Raw genomic sequence first — 20877 nt, 5'->3', positions numbered from 1 at the left:
GAGGAGACTCAGAGACAACGGTAGAAGCGCGTACATTTGGGGGTAGGCGTGGGGTTGTGGAGGTACTTTATTTAGCCTGACCCTCCCTCCCTCCCTAAAGCTTGTTAACGCTATTTGGCGCATGGTTTAGCCTATTAAAAAGATACCCTTACCCATTCCTTATAACAATAGGCTATATCATTGAGCTAAGTAATAAGGCTTTAAATATTATATTAGTGATATCGGATAATGGCCCACAGTACGCCAGTGTAGAATTTAAAACATTTGCTCAGCAGTATAATTTTGAACACATCACATCATCCCCGATATATCCACAAAGCAATGGTATGGTGGAAAGAGCAATACAGACTGTAAAAAAATTGCTACTGAAAGCGAAATATGATAATAAAGATCCGTATCTTGCTCTACTTGCACTTAGAAACACTCCTTTAGAAGGATTAGGATCACCAGTTCAGTTGTTAATGAGTAGACGGACAAGGACATTGATTCCCACCAAGGCATCACTCCTTGAACCAAAAGTAGAAAATAAGATTGTGAATGTGAAACGTAAAATAAGAGAAACCCAAGAAATTCAGAAATTTTACTATGACCGCGGATCGAAACCACTGATAAATTTAAAATCAGGTGATCAAGTGCGCGTGCGCACACCAGAAAAGATTTGGAAACCTGGAACCGTGATACATACTACTACAAAACCTCGGTCATATATTGTACAAGCCGAAAGCAGGCAATATAGGAGAAACCGTAGTGACCTGCTATTTACTCCAAAGGAAACTCTAGCTGTACCAAAATGTGAGTTACCAGATGATACTACTCCAACTTTGTTGCCAGTTCAACCACATACAAGTCCCGTCAAGCTGCCGCAAAGAGAAATACTATCTGGTTCAGAAAACAGCACATCGACCATGGGGCCAATCACCAGTCGCGTCAGTGGACGGATCATCCGAAAGCCTGTTCGGTTTGGATTTGATGAATATTCTTCATAAGACAGGGAAAGGGATGAGTTAGAACGAGGCAGAATAATCCTCAACTCTCCCTGAAGCTGGGTAGTCCACCCCACGCTTCAATAGTCAGGCAGTTAAATAATTTGATATTTTGTTTGTTCTTGATGTTGTATCGTTGCTGTAACAATTGTTATTTATGACGTCACCAATATATTGCAATGTTAACATATTTCTATCAACACAACAAACAGTTCAGTCGAGCATTTCAGACTCGTTTACAAAAGAAGGAAGATGTCATGATTAGTATCTATGAACACCTGTCAGTCTATTCATTTGAATGACGTCATTGTCAATGTATGCTAATGTCTTGGTCTTGAATGTTGGTCTTGAATAATAGCATCTCTGAGTCAGTGTGGTCGATTCTTACACCCTTGCAGCAACAAAGATAAAGCAAAATTGGTGGAATATAAATTCTATAATATTTGTATATATATATATATATATATATATATATATATATATATATATATATATATATATATATATATATATATAATTATATAATTTTAGGGGTATATTTTAAACATTCAGTCATTCTGTGTTTTAATGAAATTGTTTTCATGTCACACTTTGTATGCATAACCAGATGTCCAGAACTGTTTGTAAGAAAAAATTTGATCGTAAAAAAATTGTGCATGTTGCTTTCTGGTACTGAATTCTCTTAGAGAAAACAGGGAAGTATCAGGAACATGTCACGGTTTTTCATATGAACTGCAGATTTCATGATGATTTGTACACTTTGCAAAACAGACTTTAATTTACAGACATCAAGATATTTCTGACATATAGCTCTGACATAGCAAAGTACTGCGCCAAAAGGGCGTGCCAAAATATTAAACATACAGATATTTCTGATATATATCTGATATATGAAAGTCATGCGGCTCAAAGGCATGGTGAAAAATATTTTTGATATTTTAAAGTAACGCGCCCAAAGGGCGCGTCGAAAAATTTTAAACATTCAGATATCTAATATATATATATATATATATATATATATATATATATATATATATATATATATATATATATATATATATATATATATATATATATATATATATGTTTGATATATTAAAGTTTCGCACTTTTAGGGAGCTCTGAAAGATATGTCTTAATATTATTAAAGTTACGCGCACGAATGGCGTGTTGAAAAATGCAACTGAATGATGAAATTTGTGGCTGGCACGATGCATTTTAGACAAGTATGAGCCATTTCGAAATTCAAAAACACACTAACCCCCCATTGGGCATTTCAAAAACATGGTGACCCCCTATCACCAAAGTCAAAAACAGGGTGACCCCCCATGAATGCACCGCCCTCCCGCTGAAGAAACTGACCAGTCCCTAAGATTTAAAGTTTTTGTGAGGAAATCCAATTCAGAATTAATGGCTATGCATTGAGAATAACAAAAAAAAACAACACAAAAAAGACAAAATAATATACTCAGTATGTAGGACTATACAGCGTATGAATAAAGAGTATTGAGTTGGTTATTTGCTCACGTGTGAACACGTGAGCATATGTCGCAGCGATGTCTGTCTGTCTGTCTGTCTGTCTGTCTGTCTGTCTGTGTGTCTGTCTGTCTGTGGGTCCATTTTCTCAAAAACGGCTGAACGTATTTCAGTCAAATTTGGTAGACATCTTCAGAATTCAAATGGCTAGAACTGAAAAGGTTTTGGTGGGCGTGGCTTGGATATTAATGAAGTTATGAAAGTTTTAATTTTTCTGTTACGCCGCGTATGACAAGTGAAAACAACGCTGTGCATTCCCTGTGTGCGTTCCTAACACACAGCGTACACTGCGTACGTACGCAGGGCTAGCGAGAGAGTTGCCGACATCGACGGTTATTTACGAAAAAAGAATAAAAGACTGGCATTTTTGGAAGCGATCGAGTAGCTGAGGTAGGCAGGGATACGACTTGGGCCCAAGAACGCTGAATTTCGGCAGTAATTTGGCTTTTTACGTCAAGTCCAAAAATGGATTTGAAGTCACCAACTCTACGTACGGGTCTTTGCAGGGCTGTGGTGAGCGGGGCTATTAGCTGTAGCGGAACACACAGCATCGTACGCAGGGCTAATACGTTCTCTACCTAGCCTCATGGCATGGAAGTGCTGATGAATAATAACTTTGGGTCAAAGGTATTGAAGTGTCCAATCCGGTTCGTGCACAGAGTCCAAGGCCATGACCTACTTCATGTACTTCTGCACTGTTTTGATTTTGCTTCGCCAAGAAACGTATTCGTCATTGTCCATAGAAGTATGTTTGCTCTCCTTTGAGGTTGTTTGTGAAACAAATTCCGGGATAGGCCTTGGAATGCATACGATCGGCATCGCGGCAGTGCATGTAGCTAGCCCTACGAGTATGGCGAGAGTGTCCGGCTTTGGCTACGCCGCCTCCCACCTCCGGTAGGCGGCGTAGCCCCCGGCGTAGCCAAAGCCGGACACTGTCGCCATACTCGTAGGGCTATGCATGTAGCGTACCATGCTTGTGTAACTGCCGAGCTCAACGTGCATTCACGGTTGATACTCGTGTACAATCATGATGTGTTCAATTCTGATGAAGATTCATAAGTCTTACTTTTGCAGTCTTTTTTCCGTACGACAATACGTGTTACTGTTAGACGAGGTGGCCATTTTATGATAAGTTTCAATACTGCACAGCTACATAGCGTCACTATCGTGTGATCGAGGTACAGCGTTGTTGAACGGGATACAGAACTCTGCAGAGGGAGAACGATCGTTGACATGAACAGTCAATGTACTTCAGCACGTAGTCCGCAGATAGCGGATCGAGAAAATAAACGTGTCCCAGTAAATAACGGAATATTATGTACATTAACTCGATATTAATCAAATTTCCAGCTCATCGCAAAAAATGTATTGCAAAGATTAATTTGTCACTGACAAATACTGCACTGTATGGAAAAAACAGTCTGTAGATAGTTCAAGTGGTATTACCCGAGACAAACACTTGTGTTGTCAATTTTGATTTCATTCATAAACTTCATACTTCATCGAGTATCGTGTATTTCAGCCTTTGTGAAGCCATTTTATTGATATTTTCAATTTTTGTCTTGGCTTTGTTGTGGAACATGTTGAATAGTCTCCGTGGACATGTAGGCAAAAGTGTGACGGGGTCGAAGTGACTTGGGTACCTGGGGCCGACCAAAACCAGTGTGAATTACTGGGGTCAAAGCGGACAGCGGCCGGGATGACGTGTTCCCCAAGCGAGCTACCTTCAGAAGTCTGTTTCATCGCAAAAAACGTCAACTTTTAAACCCGTCATTTATTTACTGATGTTATTCTCAGCATCACAAACATATACGCCTCTGCTATGTATCACAGCAAATAGTTATATTTGAGCGCCCCGTAAATGGGATCCTCGTTTTTTTGCGAACCCGGAAGTGTGTCTTGCTCAATGCATTTCCTACCCATAGCGAGGGAAACTGCCCGCGTTCCCATGCTCCCATGCACCCTTTTTCAATGCCAGTGCAACGCCATCTGTGCAAAATTTGTGGTGGTATGCTCCCGTGTTATGGAAAACCTCTCTTATTCTAACAATGACGTAGTTGACTTTGGACTTCGATTTCGTAAATGTGATGTCCATGCAGTGAGTTTGGGTTGGCGCGCTTATAATGCAATCTTCGCCCGCCTGCGGTCCGATATCCCGCATTTATTAGCGATATTTATCTGTTTTGACTCGACCAAAGTTGGCAAAACTTGCTATGTACATTAAAGATACTATGATACAAGATTATTGAAAGTCATTTGACATTTTTTTCGGCCAATTCCCAATATGCATATTTAATGAACCTTCCAAATTAGGGATATATACTGGCATTTACTTGATAAAATTTGGCGAAACATGCTGTGTACATTGATCATTATACCAGGTTATAACAGTATTGAAAGTCATTTTGCATTTTCATGTCAGCTAATTCATAATTTGCATAAATAGCTAACAAGCTTTCACGGTTTGGCATATAGAGCTTGAAGGACTTGACCAAAGGTAATTACACATGCTATATTGTGATACAATGACAGTACTCAAAGAAATTAATTATTTTTATTTCAGCTAATTACATATTTGAATACTTAATGACCTTTAGAATTGATCTGTGGTGAAATTCATTGTGTTGATCATAACACTTTAAATGTAGCAAAGCATGTAGCAAAGGCAAAGCATGTAGCAAAGGTTCAAACTTGCACATAAATGCAATATATAATGAAACACGTGAGCATTTTCAGTTCATATCTGGTTTTGATTACATATGTTCGTCCGTGTTAGTCTCGCAAAAGTATCACGAAAAGTCCGGAAATAAATCATATCATATTCTAGATTTGTAAACACTAGTCAATTTTGTAACTTCATTATGCAATATTATCGGCGATAATGTGTGCAATTTAGTGACTAACTTGCCTCAATTAGGTCATATCAAATGGATGCCTAAAGTGGCTGCTTTGACCATGTTGGATTTTAAACTTCGCTGATCACTGCGTCTCACGTGACCAGACAAGCAGAACGTAGTAAGACGCTGATACAGGCAAACCGCCATTTTGAAATGTGCTAATTTTTGGTCTCCCGGAAGTTGTTAATTGCGCATGTCCGCATATAGAGCGTCCTTTTTTGTCGCATGCTTTTAAGTCTAGTTTACCAGCTGCAAATATTCCAAAATTTGTAAGTATAGTTATTAAATCCTTGGTTAAATTATAGCCACGTTCGCATCACGAAATTGTGATAATTTTAGCTTAAGTAAAATTGAACAGCCAACGACAGCGCTCCATGGTTCCACTAATCAGATTTCGTAATGGCGTTTTCCCATTACCTGCCTCTTTGTGATTGTCACTGAGGCGGGGACCAGTCAAGATTGTAAACTTCAAACATCTGAGCGACACTAAGTATACGAATAATTACGGTTTGCACGTTTACTTTCAAGGTCAAAAGTTCCGATTTTGTCATCAGCCTACAATGGACGCGAAAAAGTTGTCCTGAACTGCTTTCTGTTCATACGTACAATTTTAAAGTCTACAAATTCAGTTTTATGAAGAAGGCTTAGCAATAATAACAATGGTATACTTGTTGTCAACCCATGATGGAGCCAAGCACATTTTGTTTACTATGATGTACATAGTTTGCGACTCGTACGTAATAAAGTAACACAAAACTGCTTTCTTCAATTATGGACTAATGTTGTGCACATCGTTTACATAAAAATACGAACATCGATTAAACGTTGTTTCAAATTAAGGATTAATAAAGATATATAATTGTTGAAATTGATGGTCAATGAAGTATGAAAACGCTCTGTGTTTACATTCCTTGTGAAATAAGAAAAACGTGCAAGGTTAATAAAAATAGTCACGGATATATTGTGGCTACAGTCTTCCATGTCCTGCTATGGGTCAACAGGTTTTGTTTCTTTTTCTCCTTCTGGAAAACAAACAAGAATTGGCAGACTGTTAGTGGGCAATGAATGAACGTCATATAACTTTCTGACTACAAAATAATCATAAAAAATCCAATTTTTCGTTTTCGTTGTAGATATTTTGCGAATTCAAATTGCTGGGAGGGAGTTTACACTTAATCTTGGTAAAGTGCTAGTAGTGCTGTATTGAACAAATTGTACAAAACCCTAGTGTATACACACCACCAGTTAACTGCCATCTTAGAGTATCAATACAAAGTGTTTCTGGCGTTATAAAACACTTTTCCTTACTTTAAGCCCTGAAAAGAAGAAAGAAGCTTTCAAGATTTGTTTCAGTCTGGATTGTGCAAAGATGGCTATCCGACGTTTTATTTTTTTTCAAAATAGATCAAGTCTGCCAGGTCTGTGTTGCTGATTTCATACAGATCTCAAAAAATGATGTAAATTTTGAGTTTATTAACTAACATTAGATTGTTATGTTATTTATTCATGTAAAGGGCCACCGCCCATCAAACTGAAAATATACAAGTTATATAGGAAAGAAACTGTGGACACGTGATGCTTAAAGTCATCAAATATACACACAAAAGTACTTCTGTTGACAATGATTTACAATGACTTCAAATAATTTTTCTCTCACAAACATTGCCTTATATATAAAGATTGACAAATTAAATATAATGTTAGGATTCTCTGTTGAAAGTAAAGATACGACTTTTTCTCTAGTCGGATTGTTATGTAAATAAAAAGGTAATAAATCCCTTCGAAGTGTTGTATAAAGTGGACAAAACGCAAGAAAGTGATAACCAACATTAAAGTGGTAAGCATCATTTGCAGCACATCTTATATGCAAATGATATACTAAGCATTTTGATAACAAGTTAGAAAGTACATCTTCACTGACAGAAAAGTATCTCATAATTTAAAAAAAATCCCAAATTGCAACAAAGCGGAAAGGCTAAATATCATTGTCACTGAGGGTGTTTCTATCAAATCTAAGTAGAGCAAAACTCACCAGTAGCTCCAGCAGGCACAACATCTTCAGCCACTAGTCTCTCAGTAATTTCTGTATCAGCGATACCTTGCTCTTCACCCAGGGGAGGAATTTGATATAACGTGATCAAAGTTGATATTTTTCAGAAAGAAAAAAGCACAAGGAAGAAAATGTTAATGGGGTAAACAATTACTATTATGGAGTGAGTAAGTGCATTTGTTGATTTTGAAAAGCAAGACATAGTCAATTTCTAACAGAGTCTGTACTGTTATTCAAATTAATAACCTATCCATATGCAAGAGGACATTTAAATTTGCATCGTTGCAATACTGGTTGTCAGTTTATATCTATATTTGAGAGAAACTAAACAGTCATCCGATAACGAGGGGGTAACATTCTTGAGTGAATGAGTAAGTTGTATTTATTGATTTTAAAAACACGACGTACATCGATCAATTACACAGTCTGTACTATTTTTCAAAAGAGAACCTATTCATATACAAATTGTTGGGAAGTCAGTTAAGTTTCGGCAGCATCACAGGTCAGCAGTTGAGGGCAGCGTAGTTAATCACGTGACAAAAGGTGATAATGCAGAAACAACTTTAATTCACTTAAAAAGAACTCCTATACATTATAGTTAGTAAACTGTCTTCTTCGGCACAGACAAAAATCTATGTGCAGTTGACATCTTTGAGAATCGGCTGAGTCAAATATTTCTACTTTCAGGAGTTCCAATCTCATATCCAGTTGTATAGTTTGTTTTCTTGTATTGTGACAAAAACCATCTTTATCGTATTTACAATCAAAATAGAGAAAACTAGACAAGAAATTAGAAAAGATTTGGACTTATGCAAATGATCTAAATGAGCATGCAAATTTTGTGCATGTCATTAGAAAAGAGTCAAAGTTCAGACGTATAGAAGTTACACAGAGTTCATGAATATTTACAAGGTTAGTTACTCAGAGCCAACTTAGTTCACAATACTATCTACACTGGGAATGTCCACACAAGTACCATCATAGAGTTTCAACACAAATGGAATGGAATCTTGAATTTTCATAATTTCAATATTAGAAGTCAAATGGAAACTTTTTCGGGTGAGATCCCCCCCAAGTCATGGGATTACGAGTGGGTAGAGATTGCTTAACCTTCACGTCCTCATCATCCATTCACACAGTTTGCATACTATATTCCCATCCATCTGTCATACCAAACACCTTCTAACTAGAGGGACCTGTTTTGCATCAAGGAAGGCAAATATTATTTTACCGGAGAGAAACGTTACACAGGGCAGGACATGGTAATGGGTCAAACAAATTAAATTGATATTACAAAATTCCCTCTGATAAATTACAACTTGGGAATCTAAAAACGTGTGAGAGGTTAATTTTTGCACAGAGGGACTTCGTTCAAATTTCATCTAAAGAATAGCCTATCAATGTACAAGAGAAAATTAGGTAAGAATATATACAATATTTAATGTAAATTCAGATTTAATTAGAAGGAAATTCTCCAACACTTTGCTTACCTAGTGCTGTTTCAGTTGCAGAAGCATTTATACCAGTGCAGCTTTTTGCGGCAAGGAAGGCAATATGTTGTAATATGATGACAGTTATTATTTTACCAGAGACAAAATGAAACAAGGGAGGACATGCATTTCGTAATGCCTAAACGAACTGAATTTACATGCTCCGTCAATACTGAAGAGATGAACATGCTTTATCATTATGGTGCGATTATGAACTTGATCAATTCGAAAAAGCATAAGAAGTCAGTTATGTACACGCATTTACACAATCTTTGCAGTAATTTCAATTTAATCAGAAACTCACCTGCAGGACCAGCAGGTTCCATATCAAAGCCACCGTCACCCTCCTGACGGACAAGCATGATCGATCCATCTCTCTCGACGCGCAACTCATATACGTTGTAGGCCAGTGGGGTGTTAGCATCTACCGTACTCCATTTGTTGTCACTAGTTTCAACTCCAATGTTTGTTTTCTAAAAGGATAATGATGCTGTAATTACAATTTTCTTTATTTGGCTTTTGGTTGCAGGATGGGCAAGAACGTGATTATTGAACAAATGTAAAAAGAATGGTGTCTAGAAGCATGAATGTGAAACTGAAACTTAAAAACATTCCGAAGAGACGTGTACTCATTGATAGTATTAGAAAAAAATAAAGAAGACGCCATTCTACCTATGAATAGCGCCAATGAAAATTTTGCAGATTCAGGAATATGAAAGAACCATAAAATTGGTAGAAATGAAACTTCTGATACCTTTTCACTCTTTAACTATCAAACATCGCTATCGTGTTGGTGGTCGACAGTGAAACATATGTTGCGCACAGCTGTATGAAATTTGGGATAATAATGATTCTATGGTCCTCTATACGAAGAGAGACATTGTTAATATACCTGAATTCCTTATCTACAACATACTTAAAGAGTTTGAAGGACATGTTGCCAACAGTGCGCAGGACTTTCTATAGGTACTAATTGTGTCCCCTTGAAATGCTGACTATTTTTTATTCATACTTAAGAGGTAGCTTTATCAACATTTCAATAAAGCAGAACAAGGTCATTCTTGTTAAAGCTTTCAGCTTGATATTCAGAGACGAGACATTTCGCAGAATAATTATTGGTTTAGGGACGATCAACCTCCTGATGACTTTTCCTCCTGAATTGGAGAATACAGAAAGTATCGATTCAGCTTCTGCTGCTTCACAATCAGACATTTTTACGAAATTGTCACTAATGGCCACCTTTCTATTAGAGTTGTCGATAACAGACATGATTTCAAATCTACCATAATCAAATTCAAACACCGAGACAGCCACATTCTACTTCACCTGCCCATGGGTATACATATCAATGTTTATAGCATGTAGTTTATATGATGCTTTTGCGGAGAAACATGATTTCTATGGGCCTTATACGAGCCTTATAACTTCTTATATTACCACAGAATGCTTCAGCCATTATTCACAACAGTCTGCATTTTGACTCAGGCAGAAAATATCTTTACAAAAATATTTCAAATTAAAGTTCAAATCAAACAAGCATCCATACAGGTATTACAACTTCAAGGTCTTCACCTTGCTTTAATACCCGAACTATCTTCGTGGGTAACAAACCTGGGAGTGAATAGTGGTCTTGTACCAATAAAGTGAATCTCAATAGACAAATAAGCACAATTTTAACACTAATGAAAGTACTGATGAATCTTGCTGAAATTCTAAAATGAAAGTAAATTGTATTATCTAAACAATAACTAGTTTGACAAATTAAGTCGAATGAGGAACGTAATTGACAAATAGTTATGCCATACCCCTATTCCCGTCTGAGTCCAAAATGACAAATAGTTATGCCATATAGGACTCAGTCAGGAATAGGGGTATGGCATAATTATTTCTCATTCAACTGAATTTGTCAAACCAGTTATGCCATACCCCTATTCCTGACTAAGCCCAAATCAAAATCGATATCTGAGGTGGTTTTTACATACCTTCATATTTTCGAATAATGTACGGAGTGATAGAAAGCTAAGTGCAAAAGGTTCTCACTTTTCACCATACGACATCATATGTATTGAAATATGTCCCAGTATAGGGCTTGCTTGAGGCCGTAAATTAGGCAAAAGACAAACTAATTTCCCACAGGCCGCTAGAGTAGCGTTGAGCTAAAATTTTCTATTATATTATATCATACTACCATCCGCCATTCTGATTGGACGAGAACTCATCCAACGATGCTAAACTAAAACGGCCCCTAAACCAGTATTTTCGAAAATTGCCCAGAGGGTACATTTGAACGTACCGATCTAAACTTTTTTCAATTCAATTCATTTTATTGCCTTTTTTTAAAATCTTTGACAAGTTCATTATTACAAAAACTGAAAATAGGCAAAAGGCAAATACGGATCCAGAAAAATAGCTCTATGCTAATCGAGTCCGGTCCCATTCTCTTTAATATTTACATTACATATTCCACTATGTGGCGCTCAGTGAAGTGAATAGTATTAAACTTTCTCAACTGGTTTCGTAGCAACCACTGTTTTAATGAGTTTATGAACTGATGTCGTGATATACTTCTTTTAACAGTATTCGGCAAATTATTCCATAACTTTGCACCCATGTACGAAATTGCAAATTGACCAAAAGAGGTATACATTCTAGGTAAAGATAGATTCGCACCGAGTTTGAATCCAGTGTCATAACAATGATATGCCATTTCATAATAATCTTGAATAGGAAAAGGGAAATTATGATGCAACAAGTCAAAAATAAATGTCCCAGCAAGAAGTTTGTGAAGTTTATAAACATCTAAAATTTCCAAGTTCTTAAATAAGGGTGAGGAGGGCTCTTGGAATCCAGAAAAAGTTATCGCACGTACACACATTTTGTGAGAGATATAAATAGTATTCAAGTATGATGAATATGTATTACCCCAGACTTGAAGACCGTACATTATATTAGGTAAAATGAAAGCATTGTATAATAAAACAAGTACATTTCTTGGAACATACTTTCTTAATTTGAATAAAATCCCTGCTAATCCGAAACAGTCCGCTTTCTTTCAAAGACCGAAGTCCGAATTTCTAGACACAGATAAACGTATTGGTCTGTAACTCACCTCTTGGTGAAAATAAGTCGGGGTCGATGGCGAAATACACCTCTGAAGCAGCACATTTGGGTTTGATGTACACAAATCATTGCATTAGGGCAACGGCGCACCTTGCACTTTTGCTTGATTCAGCGGGAGTCGAGACGCGACACACCGCTCTTTAAAATGAAGCTGGTATTCGTTCATACACAAATAAATTGACACTTCCTCACAGTAACGTTATATCAGACATTCTTTGCCAAAGTTTGGGCTGTAACAGACGAGGATGTTCTAACGATGTAGACCAAGAAGTTCAAAATTACAAACGACGAACTTTGACATACAATACTTGAGACACTTACTGTAATTCTATTTTCGAGATTCAGGCTCAGCTTAAACATTTGGACAAGATGTCCTTCTTGAATTACATAATGTCTTGTTTCGGTGATTCCTTAGTGCATATTACCGCAAATTTCTTTAAAGAGCTGATGAAAGCTTATAACATGTAAGTGTGAGATGGTTTTTTTTGTCATCTCTCTTGCGAAGTTTTAGGATCTTGTAATTCGGCATCATTTTACAAGTGGTATAGCCACAAACTGATGACGTCAAAGATTTGTGTACTTATGGAAATGAGGTCAAAGGTTACGTTCTAAAAGGGGCGATAAATTATTTTGGGGGTAAGAGTTAGGAATGGGGGCTTTAGTAGTTACTTTTTTACATAACAACTAATACCACTGCCGGGGCTAGACCCAGCACCTCCAGTATATGAAGCACTACCTATAACATGTACTTCACGAGAACAAGTTGCGAGAAAGCGATACAATGTTTCATAGAAACGTTAGGATGATAATGCTAAGCAGGAACTGATTAATTTATAATGTTCACTTGTAACGATTTGAAAGTCTTCTACGCATTTTCCTTCTTTTATTGAATTATACCTCTGCATTGATTGATTTATTGCCTGTCTTTATTTTTTTCTTTGCATTGTCGTGTTTGTTGTGCAGATTTGTTATTGATTGAATAGTTTTCATTTTATTTGTTGTATTTGCACAGTTAAAGCATAAAATTGTCATTTGTTTAGGATGTTTTATATGTTGAAAACTTTGTGTTTGACATTTATTATTGAATTTGTCATTTGCTGCCTTTTTTACAATACGAAAGGTGTGTGTTCCATTTTTGACAGCAAACACTTTTATATAAAAGTGGTTCATCACTCAACATGTATGAAACGCAATATTTTATTGGTATTGTAGACGAAAACGTGAACAGCTATTCGTTGGATATGCCACATAAAATAACATAAAAATTCCACCAATCGACGAAGTTAAGTACAGAAGCAACCGAAATTCGCTGCCAATATAATGATTTACGGTCCATATTCTGTCACTAGCACGAACTTCGTCTGGTTTGTGCATTCCCAGTGTCACACATCAGCAGCAGTGGCCTCCTGAGCTGTAAACTTAGGCGTCATATAGGTTGTAGACCGTCTCAAAACATTTGGCATAATGTGGTGTTATATGCAGAGTTGAATCAATGACGGGGTCTGTAAACTCGAAGGATAGAGAATTGAAATATGTTGAACAAATAAAATCCACGCCTTAGCTTTATCGCCTAAACGCCTTCGACAAATGATCACTGATGGCATCGGTGACATTGGGCCTTAGTCAGTGACCACTACCTATCTGACTTATAGATTGATATATGGCAGGTACCACATGTGGGGCAGGATGCACTTACTATTTTCGAAACACCTGACCTCACTTCTTGGTCTTCTGACCATAGGTCAATATATCTTTCTTTCATGAATATGACTTTGTTTGTGTACCGTCTATTTACTGTCTGTTCTGTGCTGTTTTGTGTCTATGTTTACAACTATTGTCTTACGAATTCTGACCTAGTGTTATTGGATTATGTATTGGTATAATTGCGATTATTTTGGAAATATGTCTGAAGGTGAGATGCCCATCCATGTTCGCTCGGCATGCATCCACATGCCTTCCAAGGTGTTGGTGTGGGCGAAGGTTTGAGGATCCATAAAATGAAGACAATGATTAGCGGTGAAATGACAGAACTGGGGAGACTTGGACAACGAAGAATAAGCCCCCGGGCCCCTACCATTCATCAGAATAATACTGGAACCTGTAGGAACAAATCGATAAAGCATTGGCATTACGTACGCCAGTCAACATAAATTAAAAAGCAAGCACAAATATCGCTACCAATGACTCCAATCACCAAATGTCTGTCACTGTGTCGACTCAAGCTGTATTTGGACTTCCGGAACCTGCATTCAGTATAGAAGGGTTTTTTTACATCCATGGATTCAGAAATGACCATAATACAGCGTAGCCAAAAATCTATTCGGCTCAGTCACAATCAGGGTGCTCTAGAGTTTTCACTATTGTCAAAATTTCATCTTGTAGACACATATCTAAATTTACCAAATTCACAAAGCTTAAGGTTTGGTACATATTTGTTTGAAAAGTTGTGAACCAAACTTTCTCAGTATTTCCATGGCAACCAGTTCTTTATTGTGTTAACACACCGTCACGGACACTACAAAATAATATGAGTTGATTGACAAATAACATAATAGACTACACAACATTTGTACAAATATTCTTTTTAAAAGTTTAACCAGAAAATATATACATCTGTTTTAGAAAATAAGGTGAATGTATCAGGATTTTACCCAGCTTTGCGTGATTTCCTGCAAAATGATTTGTTACGAAAAAAATAATTTTTAATTTTTCTCCCAATGAGCTTATGATTCCTCTTGTTTACACATTTGCCCTTTAGAACATTTAAGTTATTTTCTACTGCACATTAATAGTATTTGCAGCAAAATTTTGCTTATTTTTGTTAGTTTTCTAGTCATTTTTTGTAGTATGGTAAAAGCGTCATGGACACTACACATTCAGGAATATATGTGTGTGAAACAAACTATTGTTTATTATAACCAGTAAACCTGTAAAAATATTAAAATTATGACAAGAATTGATTACAAACAAATCAAAAACATATTATTAAGGAAGTTTGACATAAAGAATATTTGTAGTACTGGTATTTTTCAATAACCAGAAAATTTTATCAGAAATACAACACTGAATGCGAAAATGCGTAGGATAACTGGTATGTAGACAATGATAACTGGTATTTAGAAAATGCTATAAAATGCAAAACTGTCCTAGTAACACTATAAAGTGAACAATAAATGATTTACTGAACATTTGGTTTCCAACACACTATTGTGATCTGTATTTCAGGAGCGTCACGGACACTAGACATTTGAATACTTAAAGGGGCAACTTCTTTATCAATTTTAACAGACAATATTAAACACAAATTCTCTATATCAGAAGTCTAATTAAAGTCATGAAGAGTATAATATAATACTCTCTTGCCACTCCTAGTGATATTTGTCGGTGACTGGAGCTTTTTAAGTATTTGGTCAGCATCTATTGTGTATAAGGGGGAAAGAGGTTGCACATCTGACTGTTTATGGTGGTACTGCAATAGTGTGGGCTCCATTATGGATCTTTGTCAATAGTGATGTATATAAAACTTATAATACAGCCTTATAATGCAAACAAAGGCTTAAAACAGAAAAGTAATTTTAAGGGATATAAACCCTCCCCTTATATATTATGGCACTGTGTATTGTGTATGGCGATTTGACGTCATCAGTTTGTGGCTATACCACTTGTAAAATGATGCCCATGAACTAACTAAACCTAACCCTAAAAAGTCTGTGATGGTTTTCATTTGCTTGATTTTGTGTCAGGTGAAGCACAGTGGGAACCAGAAATTAGGGTTTGCTGACCAAATTGTCGGAACGGAGCGAGCTAACCCCAATTCCTGGTCCCACTGTACTTCACCCGCTATAAAAACTGAGCAGTCGGAAATTGTGACAGTGATTTGAAGAAAGTGCAAATTTATATAATTTTAACCTTATTAGTTAGTCAGTGCCGCAATTACTTTGTCTTTGTTTTGTGTACGGCGATTTTGACATCATCAGTTTGTGGCTATACCACTTGGAAAAAGATGCCCATAATACAATCACAAAAGCTAACCAAAGTAATGAAATCCTATAAGTTATGTGGTGTGTGGAAGGAATTGAACTCTAACAAACCCCTATTCACGTAAAGACAAATTACACAGCAAGAAATAAGCATCCACCTACAAATTTCAACCAATCGTAGCCCAAGAAGGTAAACACACTTAGACTTTGTGGTCACTAGGCCTGGGTTTTGCAATCCAGTCGTTGGAAGGTAAGGAAATCGGGCGAATTCACAGAGCGCCGATATTGGCGTCACACCAGAACAGCGGTCAAGCAAAGGCTTTTTTGAAGCACGCTTTTTCCAGGATAATCACGTGACAAAAAAACCGCATTTCTGAATGATGTTCAGCAGCCTATGACATCACTCTGCCAAAGATTTGATGGAAAATTAAACATCTTGAAGCTTCGAAGTTACGCAGGTTATCCCTCGTAACGGCCTTTATAGCAAAGCCATTACGTGAGGAAGCCAACCAAAAGCTGTGACCAGGTATTTCCCCGACCGTGTCGGAGAAACTAAACTGTAGACAAGACAGGAAAAAGAGTAGTCAACCAAAAGCCAATCCTATCAGGTAAAACTTGCAATATCTGCTAGGTCGGGACTGTCCATCAGCAACACAAACCGTTGTGATGGTAACACAACTAAAAGTTGTTTCCGTGTGCAAAATGCATACTTGACATAGTCTTTTGTCTATTAAAATCAGCAAACAAAGTAGCTGCCTTGTCATGGTCATACAACTATACCAAACAAGATTGCAAGTTAAAACTTGTTGAAACTGACTAAACACTGAAGACACTGTAACACTATAAAATCAGGCATACAAATCTGTCCAAATAAGTAAATGACATTTAAAACGTCTTAGACTGGCTGTATCAAAGTGAAAGACTGCTATACAAAAATGTTTACACAAAACAGTCAAAACTTCAGAAGAAGCGCAAAATCTTACTCCTTACATGTCGAGCAGTCGCTAAATGTATTAAAGCTGAAAGCAGTATTGCCAGGACCAAAGAAGGCAAAGGCAAATTTGATATACCAAGGTCAAAGGTCATCACTGTCACATGGCATTTTGGCAAGACGCTTTACTCCCTTACTTATCCAAGTCCACCAAAATGAGACCTCTAGCTTTATTGGGTAGTTCATAATTAGGCACGTGTATATTGAACAAGGTACAGGATATGTTGCCATTGAGTTCTCCTACCACGAATTATGAAGGGCAGTAGCACTTGTGGTTATTGGCGTATTTTGTAAAATCAAGGTTAATGGTCATCCTGGTCATGTGATATTTAGGCAATAAAAATGTTCTCCTATTTATTCTCATCCACCAAAAATCAGACCCGTAGCTATATTTGTTAGTCCAGAATAAGATATTTGCATATTTTAATAAGGTAGAGAATAGGGCAGCATCAGCTGTCTCACGCCACCAAATATTAATGCAGTAGCACTTGTTTATACTGGTTTATAACCATATTTTTGTTAATTTGAGGTCAAAGGTCACGCTGGTCACCGGAGATTTTCACAAAAACAGTTTCGTCCCATTCTTACCCCTATCCACCAAAACTAGACCTCTTGCTCTATTTGCTAGCTCAAAATTAATTATTAGATTGTTCATTCCACAAGACGAATGAACAAAATATTTCTCCATCAGTCCATCCTGTTAGAGATACAATGTTGATTGACAGACAGATGGCTGGACGGATTAATCAATAAACCGATTAATGACAATCTAAAAATGTAAACTTACCACTGCAGCCTCTTTTGCAACATCCACGTCAATTCCTGCATCGAGATTTCGCAGCATATGCATTGACAGCTTAGCTTCATTTCTGTTCGTCACGACACAGCCAATCACACACAAAACATCTTCACCACCAGACAGTTCCGTTATAAGGGGATGATTCGGGTCTATTTTGCTGTAATTAGAAAAGCATATATATATATATATATATATATATATATATATATATATATATATATATATATATATATATATATATATATATATGAAAATTGTTGAAATGTTTTAATATATGAGTCCCAGATTTTTTAAAAGTGTGAATACAGTATTTTGAGTGAGCTTTGAATGTATTTCACACTTTCTCTGCATAACCGGATGCACAGCGCTGCTGTACATAAAGAAAGAACAGAAGTAAATAACTTTATTTTGTACTTAGACTTTTACCTACCGTCATGTTAAGCGTTTATGAACCTATGCTTGGCTAAATGAAATTGTTTTTCCTCATTTGTGGGTAACGCTTAACATTGAAGGGACAGGTGCTGTAACTTGGGACATTTTTTCATGATTTTTATCCTGTATTTTAGCGACAGTTGGCCAGATTGTCCACATAGTAAACTTATAGATCCAATAGTGAGTATCATTCACGGTAAGTAAATTGCCAATATATGAATTTGGTTTAGACTGAAAATTCCCTTTTTGCGTACACATATGCAGGCTAATTAGAAAAGCCTAATTTTGGGCATTGAAAATGAACCGTTCACCCTTTCAACATGACACTGCAGTTGACACTACAGAACAAAAAAGTGAAAAGCATTTAGCTCACATGTTTACACACGTGAGCTAATGTTATAGCGATGTCTGTCTGTGTGTTTGTGTGTGTGTGTGTGCGCGTCTGTTCGTCTGTCTGTCTGTCTGTCTGTTTATACGATAACTCAAAAACGCCTGACCAGATTAAAGTCAGATTTGGATGACAGGTACCATATGCTACTTGCAAGAAATGATTAAATTTTGGTTAGTGTGGCCTGTATATTAATGAAGTCATACAATATCATTTTTTTCATATAATGGTTTCCCATAGAGACAGTAACGATAGTGTCGACACATGTCAAGAAATATTGTACAAAATTTCATGAAACTTTTCACAGATGACAATATCAGAACATTATGATGATACTATGAGTGTCATGTCAATTATCTGTATTAAGTGAAATAACTCTGAAATTCCTGCACCAAATTTGATGATACATGCAACAAATGTTGATGTGATATATTGTTGCGAAGAAGAACAACTGTCCAACCAATTCTCCAATAATACGAAATACGATGGTATCAACCGGGACTCGAACCCACAATGCACGGCACCCAATCACCTAGCGCAGAGGACAACAGACAAACCGCTCGACTAAATCCCCAATCCTAAAAAAGATTGGTTCAATAACCGAGCTAAGGATGTTACAATTTTGACTGCGCCCTCTCCACTGGCCGTAGAGTTCGTGAAGCACTCACGCTAGCGCACACGCGAATTTATTTCAACATAACTGCCATATACTGGGGAAGAGAACTGTTTACAATAATGCAGATTTCGCTTTTTGTCGTCTGCATTCGGCACACTCTTTCTCCCACTGGCGGATTTCCTCTCGTCCTGCTATGATCCAAAATCTTGTTTACAAAGCAGATAGAATGTTATTTGTCCAAGCTACATGTTTTCCCTGCTCATGATAGTGTTTGACTATTAGTTTGGTGACCCAGTTCCTCCGTGGTAGAATGACTGGATAGCGGACATCACATGGTAGGTAATCTGCATATCTTAGCCGCCCATCACATCTCATGAAACCATCTTCATCAAGTCTTGGTCGTAATCTTAGCAACTTGCTCTTCTTTGGCAATTCCTTTTTACCAACAAATGCTGAATACTCCTAGGGAAATGATTCAGCCTGCATGGTCTTGATTATCATAATCTCTGCTTCTTCTATTTCTTCTGGAAGTAATGTTTGATTGCGGCAATGCTTGTTGTCTCAGTCCAAGTTCCATATCAACTTCATTCTCAAGTTCTTGAAATCGTTTCTGTAAATTCCGTTCATCTGCTTGAAGACGCTCATGTTCATGTTGCATCTGTTTATCCCATTCATATTGTCGACGTTCATTTTCCTCTTCCAAGTCCTTTTTCATAGTTATTATCTCTTTTTCCTTTTTATTCACTTCTTCTAGGATCTTTTCAACCTCGTGGCGTGCTTCTCTTTCTTTCTGTTGACGGAGTCTAATATTAGTAGGCACTCCTGACCCTGCACTTGACGTTTCATCTTTTCGCGCATGTATATAATCTTGTGCCTGGTTCTGTGCTTCTGTATACTCATTTTCTAGTTTGTCCATTTCTTGACTGACCTTTTGTATATTCTGCTTGGCTTTTCGTCGCGAATGCAAGTCCGATAATTTTGCCATAATGTCCATAGCATTTTCTTGAGCCAAGTCCAACTTCAGGCAGAGATCTCTCACCTGTCTTCGGCTGGGTAATTCTTCCTCCTCATCTTCTTCCAGGAGACGTAGTAGCTGGTGTCTGAGCCTGGTAAACGCTGCCTTGCTCTTCGCCTTGGCTTGCTTCAGCTCCTCCAACTGTTCTTCCAGACCTTCAGCATCTTCAGACTGCTCCACTTCTTGTTCTTCGTCCATAACTGCACTTTCTTCAAACCATACTCTGCTACCAAAATATGTTGCGAAGAAGAACAACTGTCCAACCAATTCTCCAATAATACGAATTTATTTCAACATAACTGCCATATACTGGCGAAGAGAACTGTTTACAATAATAGTTGTTGATACATATATCTAGTTTGACAAAACTTTCACTGTGGTTTCATCTGTGTATGCAAATTTAGAGTGAAATTGAAATGTAAAGTCACATATGCAAATATAGAGTGAAGTATGCAAATGAGAATAGAAAGGAGAATACAATTGTCCTTCTCTCCATATATATCTAATGGTACTTAAAAGCATTGGGCAGGGTAAAATTAATAAATAGCTCATTTGCATTATTATGAAATTTCGTAATTAG

At 37.1% G+C, this 20877-nt stretch overlaps 2 protein-coding genes across 2 annotated transcripts; both read right to left on the bottom strand.

Moving 5' to 3' along the window:
• Window positions 1–6152: 6152 nt before the first annotated feature.
• On the bottom strand, window positions 6153–18000 carry LOC139138925 (uncharacterized). Its single transcript, XM_070707545.1, has 4 exons — window positions 17835–18000; window positions 9261–9429; window positions 7449–7520; window positions 6153–6438 (listed from the first exon to the last, which is right to left on the bottom strand). Exons 1-4 carry the CDS (start codon window positions 17895–17897, stop codon window positions 6404–6406), a joined length of 339 nt encoding a protein of 112 aa, XP_070563646.1. The 5' UTR covers window positions 17898–18000; the 3' UTR covers window positions 6153–6403.
• A 1757-nt stretch (window positions 18001–19757) lies between these two features.
• Window positions 19758–20495, bottom strand: LOC139145111 (golgin subfamily A member 6-like protein 4). Its single transcript, XM_070716070.1, has one exon. It carries the CDS (start codon window positions 20493–20495, stop codon window positions 19758–19760), a length of 738 nt encoding a protein of 245 aa, XP_070572171.1.
• Window positions 20496–20877: the final 382 nt, after the last annotated feature.

The sequence above is a fragment of the Ptychodera flava genome, chromosome 1 (assembly GCF_041260155.1).
Source record: "Ptychodera flava strain L36383 chromosome 1, AS_Pfla_20210202, whole genome shotgun sequence".
In the NCBI taxonomy this organism is placed as follows: Eukaryota; Metazoa; Hemichordata; class Enteropneusta; family Ptychoderidae; genus Ptychodera; species Ptychodera flava.
Note: the sequence above shows the minus strand (reverse complement) of the source record. Positions and strands in the feature narration are given on the sequence as shown.